Source organism: Chaetodon auriga, chromosome 15, assembly GCF_051107435.1.
Source record: "Chaetodon auriga isolate fChaAug3 chromosome 15, fChaAug3.hap1, whole genome shotgun sequence".
NCBI classification, from domain to species: Eukaryota; Metazoa; Chordata; class Actinopteri; order Chaetodontiformes; family Chaetodontidae; genus Chaetodon; species Chaetodon auriga.
The window spans coordinates 8084635-8100140 of NC_135088.1; the positions used below are offsets into that span (position 1 = coordinate 8084635).

Here is a 15506-nt window from a genome sequence, read left to right on the forward strand (position 1 = left end):
ACGGCTTTATCAAACACAAACCACAATTGAGCCCAAAGTCACTGATGCAGATACTACAGATTACAAATGAGGAGAAAAAATGCCAAAATGGAAGAATGGGGCAAGTTGCAGGCAGGATCCTGCCAAGCAAGTTAAAACAGAGGGATGCTGGGATATACGAGTGTGTTTTCAAATATTTCTGTGTTGAAATCTCAGGAATTTGTCTTTTTTTTTTTTTTTTTTTTTTTTCTAAAGCCTCTTTATAAAGGAAAAAAAAAAAAGTGGGAGAAAGCAGCACCACAGAAATGCTTCCACACAAGTACACACACATACCGGATGCAGATGCCAAAATATTTATCTGCTTTGGGATGTACTTACAGTATGATGCATTTTTCTATCAAAAGTAAATCTCCCTATCATTACACAACAGTTGCCATCAAGATTAGCTGTTCCGCTTGCAGAATGCTAATGCCTTGAAAATTCCAGCAATGCTTGTAGTGCTGCACAGAACAACTTCACAGTGAAAAACATTTCTGCCTGTGGCCTTCATCGCACCCTGATGTTTCCAAAATAAAGTTGTTCTCCACAACACCACAAGTGCTGCTGGTATTTTCACCTCCAAGGTGGCCTCTCTGTTTCCATTTACCGTTTTATGTAGTTGAAGATGTGCCAGAGGCCAGCTTTGTCATCTGAGGAACTCTAATGCTCTGCCACCCCCCATTCATCACAGCCTTGAGTTTCCAAAAAAGGCTTGAGAATCCATATTATATTGTTAGTCTGTACAGGCTTATATATTTACTTTGATCACAGATAACAGAAAAAGCTCTAATGTAGCCTGATGCCTGTGTCAGAAAGAGGATAGGCTGCTGGCACCCGTTGTCGCTAAATGGACAATCCCCAGGGAACTCTTCACCATCACATCGACCATCAGCTATAAACTCTATGTCTCTGTGTTTTAATGGCATCCAAAGCACCACACTAGAGGAGGAGACATTTAGTCCATTTACTCTGGCCTGCACCACTACGAATTCAACACCCCTTCAAATTAGAGGATGTCACCTAAGTCATTAAGAAAACAGCAGGGGAATCGATTCTCAAGGCAATATTTCTTTCATGTCTCATTTTAATAATATTAAAAGAGTTTCCTAATGGTGGCCAAAGGCTGTGACTCACACCACTGCAGATAGGAGAGCAGAGCACTACTGTATCTTTGTTATTCATTAGCCAGCGTGGTGATGTCATGGAATAAGTCAACGTGATTGGACGAGAACTGTGGGAAAAATGTGTATGGGTAATGTTTAAAGTATCATGACTATCATATGAAGATAAACCCGCAGAAATTGAATCTCTGGGCGAAAATAATGACTGTTTAACATTTACTATGAAATTCTGTTCATCGTACAGGATCACCTGTAAGGGTGAAGATGAAAGCTTAATTGTGGCTGACACTGGAAACATTGTTTTTACAGGGCAGAGCAACACATCGCATTCACTTTATGAGGACATTCAAAAGGACTGGGGAAGAAAAAAACTCTAATTCAGCACAGCAGTTTTATTTTTATGAATATGGGTCCTATCTCACCTAATCAGTGCAGTGCATCTTCACACACCTCAGTGGTTTTTAATGCCTTTGATTTAAATTCATTGCGTAGGAAAGGGCTTTATCCAAACCTCATCACTCATTTCTGTGCCTCCATCAGGATGCTTACATAACATCTTGTTCAACCCAAGGCCACAGCACTCTGTCCCATTGTGCATAGCTGGCATATTGGTTACTCACAACAGCAGCTGATAATTTACCTGGCATTGTTGAGCTCATGGTGGAGGGGTCTTCACATTTTGTCTGTGACTAAGAGGATACCAACAGCCAGGGTTGATATATTTGAGTAGTTCAGGTACTGTAACTCCCTGAAAACATCCTAAAACTGTTGAAACTGTAACTGAAAATGTAGTTTTTAAGTTTCCATGACAAGCAACAAAGGAAAAGCATTTCTTAAACAAGCTCCATATGAAAGACTGCACACCAAAAATTGTCCACAACCTGTATGGACTCTCTATGATCAGAGCTGCAAAAAAGAAAAAAAGAAAAATCTCCACAGAAACCTCAAACGCTCTTCCCCTGTAGGCTTGACAGCTGGATGTGTTGCTCGCTCCTTCATAGAGGATGGCAGCTGTAGTCAGCTTGAATTCACAACACTTAAAACAGATTTAAACAGCAATTCAGGTTCATAGGGGGGAAAAAAAATCCTTATGATCAGTGTGTTCCCAGAACATTTCACCATATGGGCAAAAAGTTGTCGCTAACAATTAGCAGTATCCAAAAACATATGGTCCTTTTACAAGTGACTAGCTTGACCAAAATCCAAGATGATTTTAGCATCATGATTGGGTATCCGGGTCCCGACGGTTTTGGAATCTGGGTTGTAATAACAATCATTATTGAACAAAAATATCTATACTGCATGTACAGCAATGAAAATTAAGCCAAAGCTATTGACCGTTCCAAGCATTACAATGTGCAGTATGTCTTAAACCGGCTGTTTGAGCTTATCTTCAAGAAGACAACATCTATTATTCCAGCAATCTGTCAAAACGACCTCAAAACCGCTTCAAATTGTAGATTGGCTGATGATCGTTAGACTATTGTCAATTAAATTGCACCTTATTGCCAGATTCCCTCTTGTAGCTCAGTACAACTCTATTTCACATGCAATTATTTAGAACAATATTATTTTTATATAAAGATTAAGTACAGCATCCTACCAAACTGCACATTACGCTTAGCCTAAAATGTCAATCATTCATCACATCTGCTCACTCGGAGAGTCATTTTTCTTAAAGTCCAGTATTTAAAGTGAGATCCACCCACCATCCAAACACAGTCCACATAGTTTGCCAGGCTAAATGCAAACAGCGTGAGGGTAAAAGCCTGTTTAGGCACGCCATCATGCCTGAGAGGTGATTGATTTGGTTGTCTGTGCCCCCTTCAGTTTGACAGATCTGAATGTCCACAAATCTGAAACAGTTCACACCCTCTGCAGCTGTCCACAGCTGGGGGATTGCTGGCCCATTCTAGTGTTATTATCCTCCACAGTGATATCATGGTGTTATTCAGCTGCAAACCTCCAGGCTTTACTTAACATAACTTGAGCTTTTGAAAACAACTTTCATTAAAAATCCAATAATACGAAGAATATGAAGTAACTTTAGGTACTTCAGATACTGTCTGAACTTATGGTACCAGTTGTTTGGGAGAGGTAGTATGTTTGACAAGGAAGTGTCCACATGTTCCACTCATATACAGATAATATACAGCACATTTAATATTCTGGTTTAAGGTGCAATGATACAAAAACTGCTTATTTTCAAGGCCATCTCTGAGAATGTCCACTAGGTTGTTCCAGTAATCAGTGTGCTGCTTCTAGTTAACATGATGGATGTTGGAGTGAAAGAAACCATTATGAAGGTAAAAGCAAACTACAGAAAGAGACACAGAGATGCTACTCTTAATGGGAGCCCTCATTAAATCAGCAGAGAGCACCAAATGACACAGCGTGACATGTTGTTGGATTAAGGAACTATCTTTTCTAAAGGGGGTCTAATAAAGACTATATAACAGGCAAGGGAAAATAAAGAGACAGCGCGGATTCCAGTCTGGTGGTATTTCAGATGTCCGAAAACTCTCAGTAAGGAGGAAATGTGTTGTGCATTTCAGAAACAGACCACCTGGCTTTATACTGCACCTGTCTTTTACAGTTTCAGCGCTCGTTAGTTGTTTTTTTTTGTCATTGCTTCGGCAGAATCCAGGCAAAATCTCCTGGTGAACAAGTTTCAGATTTGGTTGCGTATGTTTTTCTCCTACTGTTTCTGGATGTCTGATGTTACATCACTTAGGTCTGAATGCCAGATTGCTTCTCATATCCAATAATGCTTACCGTAGATCATTCTGCTCCCACAGCTTGATGCTAACCGAGTGGGGCTGTGACAGCATATGTGTGGGTTGTAAAACTGGAATGATAGTGGAACTGGGCATCTGTGTGTCCAATGATGCCATTATAGAAGACTACACCTCCCCCAGCTCTTATCTAAAGATGACACAACATATCATCGCAGCCAGACTCACACATGCCACTCTGTCTGCAGAGAGAATGGATGCCACGCAAGATGAAATCATTATTGATTTAAAAAAAAAAAAAAAAAAAAAAAGACATGTCACTAATGCCAGTACTGTCATTGCCCACAGTGTACCCAATCTTTTTGAATACAGAAATGAAAGCCCTGCATGCTCCGTAACTGACTTCTGTTATTCATATTATGCTGCATTCTAATACTCTCAATACATTTCATGCACCTCAACATGACAGCACAGTCAGACATGCTCGGTTTTGCTTACTACAGATATTTGGATCAGGTTTGTGTAATGCATCTGTATAACACTAATTTCACGTGGAAGTCTGGGGCCTTGTAAGATTTGTACACTGATGTCAGTAAAGGTAATTGTCTGCATGTACAGTATCTTCTCAGTGTTATAAGCACACACAGATGAAGAGTCCTCTGGAGGTAGGTCAGCGCATGAGAGCTCAGGTGCATCCATGATATGGGGAGGCGCCAATTTGGCTCAAATTTGTGCTGTGACTATTGAACCGAGCGAATATAACCTGACGTCTCTCTCGCTTTCTCTCTGTTAGTGTGCGTGTGTGTGTGTGTGTGTGTGTGAAAGAGAGATAGAGACAGAGTATGAAAAAGAGAAGCAGAGGCAGATTCTGCCAGGGATATTAACTGGCTGCCTTGTATAATCAGAAAAAATGGTCAATATAAGCAATATAGACTAAAAGCAACCATCTAGTCTACATGCTGTAATCGGCAATAAGTAAGCAAAAGCCTCCTCCCTCTAAAGCTCCACCCATCCTTCCATTCATATATCTAATTATCAACCAACCGTGACCGTCTCACATCCACATGGGTTAATTAGGTGTTACAATATAGTGGCCATTGGACATATCAGCATTTATCTAAATTACCTCCTCCATCTCAGCTCGATCAATACCTCCTACCACTAACCAGCATCCCTGATGCTGAAGTTTAGGTCATGACCTGCGTGGCCAGAGTCTCTTGACAGCTGCGGTGACATGGCTGCAGGGCAGAGAGAGATATCCGGCCCTGGGGACCGAATGATATATAGGCCATGTATGTGTGTGCCTCTGTTTAATGTACAGTATATGATGAGTAAGGCCTGCATTTACATTTCCAAAGTGGTAGCTATGTAGAATATTTATACATGAAATGTGAGAATAATGGAGATTACGCATCTTTGCTTTTTACTCAGTTCATGGCAGTGTTGGAAAGGCACGAAAATTATAGAATAGCAAAAGAAAGAGAGTGTTTTTCGAGGATAGCCATATTTTTCAAACATGAAAAGAGTGTCAAAATGACCTAAATGTGTCCCCTGCTTTCCTCGTGAAACCTTTGATCACAGTCAAGAAGTGCTGAGGTACAGTATCGCCAAGGAACGTGAACTGCAAACTGTTCATAGGAGTGTGTGTTAAATATTTCAAGAGACTTCCTGTCTTTATCTAATCTTTATTCAGGAGTGGTTGCTAGTTTATGCTGCTTTGAGGAGCACTGCATGGCTGATGAAGCATCTGTCAATTTCCTTAAGATGATTAACCTACGCCGAGCCTCACTTGCCACAAATAAACACATGATGGTGTTTTCAAATCAGACACACCTAATCTTCCATGCATGTCACACTTAGGCGGCAACAGCTGCAATCACGTCTGATTGCCAGAGTCAAATTTTAATAACTAATGTTGAAAAACAGAACCCAGACAATGACTGGTTGTCATTCTGGGTGAACTGAAGTTTAAAAGGCTACAAATGGATAAAAATGGCCTCATGGGACTGTAAAAGTGATTGTGCAGCATGTTCACGGCCTGTACGCCCGTGGAATAAACGTTCAGAGGGAAATTTGGGCTAATGCACCATGACAACGTGACGACTCTGCAAGCACCTGCTTGTTTTCACTGCACCTGCCACTCTCCTGAGTTCTCACTGTTCCCCCCTTCAGCTTTCACGCTGGTAGGTTTCATTTCAATTTAGATCAATTAAGTGCATTTTTGTTTGCTTTTATGTGTCACTGGACACCAACATTTTACTGGATTGGGACAAAATATACACACATAAAAAATGGGAAAAAAAACACACCAGTTTTTTTTTTTTTTTTCTTGTTTTGGTCATTTTGTAACCTATGGGTTGATATACTGAAGCTGTTCTTCTCATCTTCATTGTGTCTAACATACAAGAAATGCAGTTCAGGTGAGCTCAGGCATAAACACACATATGTGTCCTTGGGTCAGTCATAAGAGAAGGCAGAGCAATGCTGCTGAGGACACGTGACCCGCTTTGCTCAAGCCATTCACGTCACGCACACAGACCTAACAAAGACCAATTGTTTTATTTATTCATTTCTATTCATTTTCCTGCTCTCTCCTGAAGTAAGATTCTAAACTTGCCGTTCAAGCTATGAGTGTGTCTGGAGGGAAAGAGAGGGCGAGAGAGAAGAAGAGGAGAGGGAGAGATATTGTCAAGTGTAACAGCCGTATCAAAGTAATTTATGAGACAGTGCGGGACAGGCTACCATTTTGTATTTTAGATTATGAACACATAGTTTTTCCTCAAACATCCCCTCAAGGAGTCCTTGGAAAGAAGTTACACCCTACCACAGCAGGAGCATTAGCATACTTATGTAAGGATTTTTGAAATGGGTACTGGAGCACCTTTCAAAGGACAATGCAAACCTCAGGATACTCTCCCTGGACCGGTTTCAAAATATGTTTGAAGACCTGGAAAACCAGATATATCATAGAAGAATTGTGCCCGCTGTCCAAACATAAATATATCCTCTGGCACGGGGTGCTTTCCTACTTAACCTCATTCAGTCAAACCATCAATTAATTACAAAATCAAACAGCAAAGTAAACTAAACGGATTTCTGGGCTCCATTTTGGGGATGTCAGGATTTATTTATTTATTTTCCGTTAAATCGGGCGGGCCGTGAGAGGCAGCATTCCTCTGATTTAAGCAGCTACAAACTGACGGGAGCTGTCCTTGGTGCTGATTGGTGGTTCATAATGCTGATGAAACTAATAGAGCTGTCCAAGGTGCTGAAAGCGTGACTGGCCTGGACTGGTGCCTGCGGCTCATTTAGGATCCCAAATAGATCTGGGTGGCATCAAGGAACCCACGCGCGCGCACGCACGCACGCACGCACACACACACACACACACACACACACACACACACACACACACACACAAACACACACACACACACACACACACACACACACACACACACACACTTCTCCACCTGAAAGGATTTGTGTCATCACTTATACAAGAGTTTCTTTGTCTGCACTGGAGGTCGGAAAAGTGCCAGTGAAGCATGATGACAACTTCCTGTCCTCTACAGACTAATCGCGGTCACACATTCTGCACAAACTGATGTGTTTGCTCCTCATTAGCCCGTTAGGGACCCCAGGATGCCACCTTTGATCTCATTTTGTGAGCCCCTGCACTGAATTTTGTTAATTGCTGACTCACATTATTTGGCAGTAATTATCAAGTTTTACACTCACACCAGAAGCCATGTAATTTTCCTGATACTGAAAATATATATATATTATTAACAAGCATCACGTGGTACGCACCCGTAGTGTGCTGGCAGTAAGAAATAAAACCACCATTTTTTTTTCCTGTAGCACCAAGCTAAGGCTTTTTCCCCCTCTTCTGTGCTCCCCTGCTTCCGCTCGCTGAAACCACGCATGTGTTGATCCGTGCTGCAGCAACGTGCATCAGTTCCTCCCTGACCCCGGTGTTAATCTGCATTCAGACTGAGGCTCCGCTGGTTTTCTCAGCTGCTCCATATCAGTGTAGCTTATTACAAGACAGAGAGAGAGAGAGAGAGAGAGAGAGAGAGAGAGAGAGAGAGAGAGAGAGAGAGGGTGGGGGGGGGCTTCATCGTCTGTGGCAGTTTTTGAGGGCCCCGTTAGGCTGTCGATTCGGCAACAGACACGAAAAAAAAAGAAAAAAAAAAAGCGAGCGATACGAAATCAGGCTTTCGCCTCGCATCGATTTTGTTTTGGCTGATCTGACTCCACCGCACGTCCGCCTCGGGTCTGGATTCGCGGACCCGCTACTGCTAACGTGCGTAATGTATCGTAGACAGGAAACACAGTAAATAGACGGACACGTCCATCTGCAATAAAGAGGAAACGAAGATGGTGATGATGGCTTCGCCAAATTTAGGCTCCAAATGCTCGACAGCAATGGCGAAGCCTTCCCTGCCCCTGAAGCTGCTTCTCTGGGTGTTTATTGTCGTTAATCTCCCGACAAGGTAAGCTATGAATGCGTGATATTTCCTCTGTGGACCGTATTTCTGTGTCGGCTGTGTTGGGTTGCATTTTCTTCCTTATTTTACATCATTTTGCGGTGCCTCCCATCTAATGCCAACACAAGCCTGCTATTTGAGCGGCTGGCCGTCTGAAGGGAGATGTATAGTTTTAGAAGAAACAAGCAAAGCGCGCACTGTGCGTATTTATATCACATTATTATCAGTGTGGTTCGACGTGGATGTGCAATGTGAATTTTTCAGGCACAGCGACACATGTATCGCGTTTCTCTGAGGTTTCGAGCCTCTTTATGTTTCTATTCATGGGAAACAAAAACGACTACAGCTTTTGAATATGTGGCGGATGATTTAGCGATTTAATGCGGATAAACGTCCCTATGTGGACACAATTTGCCCCGTGTCTCTCACAATCTGTCCGCCGTTAGAAATAGCACAGTGGCTGGCTAATTTGCTTGAAGCTAAGGCTACATATAGTCTCTGCTAAGCTACCTTTAAGGATCAAGTCTATTCTAAGAGCCAAAGCCTCATTACCGAACGCATGTACCGATGTGGCCCAACTCGAATAATGAGTCGTTTGTAATAAAGACAACTTGAGGATAAGTGAGAGTGCGTTTCATCCCACGTATTTGGAATAAAAAAAAAAAAAAAGCATTTCAAAATGGCAGACAATCACAGAGAATTCAAGTGTAAAGGCACAATAAGGACAAGGATAACACATATGGACTGATCCTTGTCTTGCACACAGTGGATGGACTGCCATTTCTGCTCTCACTGAGGTGCACATTTGAGTCTGTGGAGAGGAGCTGCTTTGGTCGTCCCTGTCAAGACATCATTCCCGAGCACCGAGATAAGAATAGTCAAGAGGAGGGATGGTTAGGCTCCTCGCACCGCTTTCGTCTTGTGTTGCTGGAGGGTGAAAAATGGAGGCAGATAAATCAGTCGACGTTCAATCACCGTCAAGCTGATCGCAACCCTGGGGCTCCCTGCCCAGCCTGCACCGTCAGGCCTGTGTGTTTTGTAATTGTATGCACAAGTAGTGCTCACAATACGCTTGAGTAAACACTACACCTTGTCCACTCTTGCACCCAGAGCGGGATATGGATTTTGTAAGTTGTGCATGAGTGGTTGAAGTATAATGAACTGAGGCAGATCCCATGCAAGTGACATTTCCCTGCCTCTTAGATAATCACAGGGCCAAGAGTGAGCTCTTTATGTAAACACCTGCACGAAGGTAATATCTGCGGCGTAAACCTCATCGTGACAGCAACAAGTCTGGTGTTTGATAATTAAAAGAGAGCCACTGCTCGGGAAGTTGCATTGGAAGTCATTTGTGATTCATGTATGAGACCTCTTACATAACACATCTCTTCTCAAGGCCTTGGGCATGCTTTCAGTAATCTATGCTACTTTGTGACTCATTGTGACAGTTACTATGTGTAGTGATGTCTGATGGCTATCAACACACATTAACCCCAGTGTAAAGTCAGATGCTGTTTTACATTAAAGGTATCACAGCATCCAGGTCTGGCTCAAAAGCCTCAAGTTGAAGCAGAAGGAGTGTTGTCGCAAATGTTTTTGGCATCGATCAGTCGGTCAGAGAGCTTCAGATGTAGGCCCGGGATCCACTGGGGCTGACAGTAAACCACGACAGGCCGTGACGGAAGGAAGTGGTGTCAGAGCGAGGGGGCTCTGCTCAGGTTTCCTGGTCAGTCAGGTGATGTTTGCTGTCCTGCAAACTCGCCTCAAGCGTTTGAGAGGTGGTGGCTGATGAAGTTCTTTACGTAACGACAATTTGGGACACACTGCAGTTCATTTTTTATTTTTCTATTTTTAGTTTCTAACCTTCACCAAAACATATTGTAATGCTAATTTGTTCCTCTCATTGGTCAACAAGAGCCTAAATTGGTTTGATGGTCTTTGTATACAGGACGTGGGCCATAATAATGATAAATAGATAGTCCTCTATTGTCAAATAGTGATAAATTTCTTTCAATTTAATACGATTATATGAATTTGACCAAAAAACAAAACTTTTGGTCCTTTCAATGGGGTATCATTGTCTGTCTAGTATTATATTATTGATCCTTGGTGCACCCATTTTTTTGTGTATTTGGCCTGTTTTTACATGCGTTTCCAGAAAGTTGAAAGCAGCGCAATTTAACTGCAAACCTTAAACTACAGCAGTGGACTCTGCTATCACTCTCTTATTGATTGACAGGCTTTTTAATGCACCAACTAACACTAGACAGCATATTTTATGTTGCTGTCAAAGGGTTTGTTTACATCATCTTTAAATCAAACATCCCAGCTGTGCATGTCAGTATAACCTCACATTTAAATAAGAATTTACTGACTGAGCCTTTAACTTTGTGGAAGCAATATTAAGAACATTACAAACTGGCCTAATTTCCCTCAGTGTTCCACTGAGAGAAACAAGTCAACCTTGCATGCCAATGGTAGCTAATCTGGTTTCTGCTGGACTGAGAAGAGTCTGCAAATTCACTGCCAGAGGTCAGTTAAGTAGAGCTATATATCATTGGTCCTTTCTCCATTTAAAGCATTGAAACACTCTCTGTACTGCACATTTTCTCTTAATCTTTCAGGGTTTTTACAACATTGCACCTGAATATTTCTCTGGTGTGAAAATGCTGAGTTGCTAATGTAAGTGCATCCCTCAACACCTTTAATGTCAAAGCTACATAAGATAACAAAAGCTGTACAATGCTACATGTAGCTGCAGCCAAACAAAAGATCCTTGTTAAACAAGTAACAAATAACAAACTGATACCTTGCCAACAACATACACGCCCACACAGTTATTCGCAGTTGCCATAATATTATATAAAACAAATGACAATAAAGGAGCTTAAATTAAATCAGTCATCAGTTGCTTAAATTTCTGGCTAAGAGTAGCTTAATAGCAAGAACATGCTGTGTACAGTTTTCAGTGGAGTTGCTGTCAGTGTGGATGAAATTTTATAGGAGAACACATTTTATGCCAATTTTATGAATTCAATCCTGAGTCCAACCTGCCACTTGTTGCATTCCAGTCATCCCAGATTAGCATTCGTTCTCACCAAAAGGCATTTAAAACCCCCTCCCTTTAAATGGGAAACCTACAGTCAAGCCATCATACACTATCTGCCTCTCGTCACAACTTGGAAAGGCTTACGATGCAGAACTGTCAATCTGTCATGTCTCCCATTAATGACTATCATATGTGTTTATGTCTCAGAATTCTTAAAATGTAGTTGATAGCATGGATATGTCAGCCCTCTTCTTTTCTTATGTTGATGTTCAGACAGTTTGACAAGACAGACGCAGATGACAAAGCTCAGAGCTGCCTCTTGCTTACAGTTTCTGTCATATTCATCACCCAGGAGGTATTAAGGTCAGAGTGATTTCACATTTCTGGGATAGATTTGGATGGTGGTGTGAATTAGCAGCAGTGGTGATTGGTCTCTTTTCCTCAGGTCAGTAAGTATAACCATAAACTTGAAGTAGGACCATGGATTTTGGCACATAACACACCTAAGACAGTGTCCTATCTAAGGTTTTTCACTAAAGCCACCCCTGCTGTCTGAGCCCTGTGAGTTCTGTCTTTGTCCAGAGAGTTTCCTTGGGTAAATTTAGGTCTTTTTTGGTTACTCTTATTCCAAAAAGGTTTGTGCATTTCTATTTTAGGGAACTTAGTCAACTTAGGATACTTTTAAAACTAGTCCACCAATTTTTGGGGTTTCTGTTAATATATATGGTTTTTACGTGCATTTCCAGAAGGTTGAAAGCGCCGCAATTTAAATGCAGACAGACAGCTCATCCTGCAGCCTCAAACTTTAAAACACACTCTCTTATTGATTGGCAGGCTTTTTAATGCACCAACTAACACTAGACAGCATATTTTATGTTGCTGTCAAAGGGTTTGTTTACATCATCTTTAAGTCAAACATCCCAGCTGTGCATGGCAACTGGAGTTCACATTTAAATACTGATTGAGGCTTTAACTTTGTGGAAACAATATTGTGAACATTACAAACTGGCCTAATTTCCCTCAGTGTACTGAGCGAAACAAGTCAACCTTGCATGCCAGTGGTAGCTAATCTATGCGATCTGGACTGAGGACTGAGTGAAGCCTGCACATTTACTGCCAGAGGTCAGTTAAGTGGAGTGTGCTGACACAGTCCAGTTTGTGAGTGCTGTTTATTTTTGCAAATTGACAGCCTGACCTATTAACCACTAGCACAATTTCCAAACACTTGAAATGATCAGATTGTTAATTGCATTGTTTTTTGTTTGTTTGTTTGTTTGTTTTTGTTTTTTTTTGGGGGGGGGGGGGGAGGGGTTGTTTGTTTTATTAAGAGCAGAGTTTGTGAACGGAGGCTTGATGTGCACGAGCGGTTTGCTGTGTTGTTGCCATAGGTGCAGGATCAATTTCACGTGGGTTGATAATTAGCATGAGGATTCATTAGATGTGGTTCCTTTATTAGTTTGAACATGAAACATGCAAAAATCACAGCTCAAAGGGCCTGATGTGGATGCTAATGGTAGGCACATAGCTGTTTCCATAGCTATTTCACCCTCCTTAGACCTTCTTTGAACATGTAAAACTGCAGAGGACGGGGCACTTCCCTGCTGCGTTACATGAAACCTGAGATGAGATTTTAATTGAGATCTGCTCAGTAGTAGGGACACGTTCTGACTGCTGCATATACAGCAGAGTGATGATGGCGCTAAATGTGAAGAGGAAGAACGTATTAAACTGTCAGATTGTCCTCAGCGAGGGTGGCTGCGAACACAACACTTAACTCCAGTACTCTCCATCATTACGTACACAGCCACGGACATGCATATGCATGAAAAACAAACACGAGTACACACACAAACAGTAACAGCAGGCGCACACACACAGGCGCAGACCTCTGTGGATCCTCAGGTACCGAATTAGCAGGCAAAACCTCAGATCTGCCTGCAGTGGAGCACACATGGCTCCTCCTTTGATGTGCTCGTCTTTGGAACATTTCCATAAACACAGAGATGCTCTGAGAGATGAATATAGATGATAAGATTTCAGCAACCTGAAAAACACCACATATTTTCAAGTTCTCACACCCTGCTCAGTCCTATCTATCCATCAATCCATCTATGCATCCATCCATGTATCTATCTATCCATCTATCGAGTCTGTGCAAGAGACAGGGTATGTTTCTCCAACGTAAAGTAAGGCCTGTCTAAAAGGGTCCACCTGAGTAAAATAATTAAGATTTAATGTTTTTTTCAGGCACCGGTGTTACGGTGGAGACGGATGGCACTTAATGCAGTCAAAGGAAGAGTGCTGGTCGAAACATTATTCCTTGCGCCCAGTCGAAAAACACGAGAAAGCTATCAGAACTTCCATCCTTGTACTTTACCATGGAAACAGTGTCTTTTTTTTTTCTCGCCCTTCCTGATTCTTTATTATTTCATTCAGAAGTCTATTTTCTTCTCGTCGCTCTGAAGCCTTGTTGAAAGCTCACAGCTGTTTTCAAGGTTGATCTTTTATGCTGTTGGCCATCTCTCTGACGCTCCAGTGGTTCCTGGAGGGGCACAGATTGTCCAGAGCTGTGACGCCACCACTTAAAACTGCGTCACCTCTCTCTGTTTGTTTCTATCTATCCATCTATTGCTTTTCTCCCATCTCAGCCTTTGTTTCTGATGCATTGTGCATCTAAATGAATCTGTGTTATTAATCTAACAGCTGCAAATGCAAGTTTTCTGTCATCCGAGGCACAACTTGCATGTAATCGGTGAAGCAGGTCTCTCTCTAATGCGTGTGCATATGAGGAAGGTGGCACATATAGCAGGAGACGTAAAATGTGTGTTTGATTGCACATTTCATTGGGTAAAACTCAGGCACTTGAATTTTCAGTTTGTTTGTTTGTTTGCACATCCAGAGAGTTATTATCCTGCATTCTACAGATATCTTAACATCGATGGATAGCTTCTGTCCGTTTTCTAACACTAAACACAGCGGGGATTGGGAGTAGTGACTTTTTTATTAAGAAAAAGTAGAGCTTGACATTTAGCGAGTTGCTGCAGTACCGAGATACTGATTGCACTCTTGGTAAGGTAAGCCAAGGCAAGTTGAATTGCCTTGTTGCTGAATAGTGTTCTGTAATTTAAAGTTCTTTACATAAAATAGAAAAGCACAAAGACAAGATACATAAAAAAACAACAAAAATATAGTGAAGCAGATTAAACAGCATAATAAAAATCACAGTGCAGCTAGAGTAGAGTGCAAAATGTGAAAGAATAGTCCCAGATTGAATTTATTAAAGGCAATAGCAAACAGTAAAGTTTAAGCAATGATTTAAAAGAACTGAGATTTGTAGATTTGTTCGTTAGAGATATGTGACATGATGAAAACCTGCTCCTCCATCTTTAGTCAGGATACATTTAGACATTTAGATGCTTTTTTTTGTTCCATAGCTTTTTCAGTTCTGCAGTGCTTTTACAAACCTTAAATAAGTTCAATATTATGATTAAAACATAGCAGTAGTAGTTGCCTACATGATTTTCCCAGTCTTGGTTATCCTGTGCGTTTACCTTCTTCTGAGGTTATGAACTGCTTATGAACTGCACTTTTTGAACTCTCCCTTCACGTACAAAACACGTCTAGAAGGCAGTCCCAGACACTGATTGCGTAATGAACTGCTGCCATAGTAAATCACACACTAATTACACACAGACAGCGCTTGCACAAATTGAATGAAAAGATGCAGCACAGATTCGCCCTGTGCTTTTATGTACATAAATCTGGCCCTCAGTCTCTTTCACACACGTCACGTATGTGTTTTTCTGTCCACTTGTCTCTTTCTGTCGCACACTCGGAGTGTCTCACCCCCTGCCTGCTGGCGCTGCCAACCTCCCCTCTTATTGCAGACAGCATTATGTCGCTCTAAGTCTCCTGACATACAATAGCCCCTCTCCATGGCAGCATGTTGTTGTCAGCATATAAATTCGCACTCATGCATTATCATTGGGGATCACATCTTTAATTCAGGCGTCAAACCGGGAAAAGGATCTGTTCTAACAAAGGGTAAACCTTCATTCCAGACATATAATTCACCGAGAGAGAGCAGGAG

General features: G+C 41.7%; 1 protein-coding gene across 4 annotated transcripts in view; it reads left to right on the plus strand.

The window, feature by feature from the left end:
* Positions 1-7813: 7813 nt before the first annotated feature.
* gabrg2 (gamma-aminobutyric acid type A receptor subunit gamma2) overlaps positions 7814-15506 on the plus strand; it is a 52419-nt gene continuing 44726 nt past the window's right edge. For all 4 annotated transcript variants that reach the window (XM_076750533.1, XM_076750536.1, XM_076750534.1 and 1 more), the window contains exon 1: positions 7814-8373. In XM_076750533.1, coding sequence (XP_076606648.1) covers positions 8258-8373 — 116 coding nt within the window. In that variant the 5' untranslated portion in view covers positions 7814-8257. The remainder of the gene's footprint in view (positions 8374-15506) is intronic.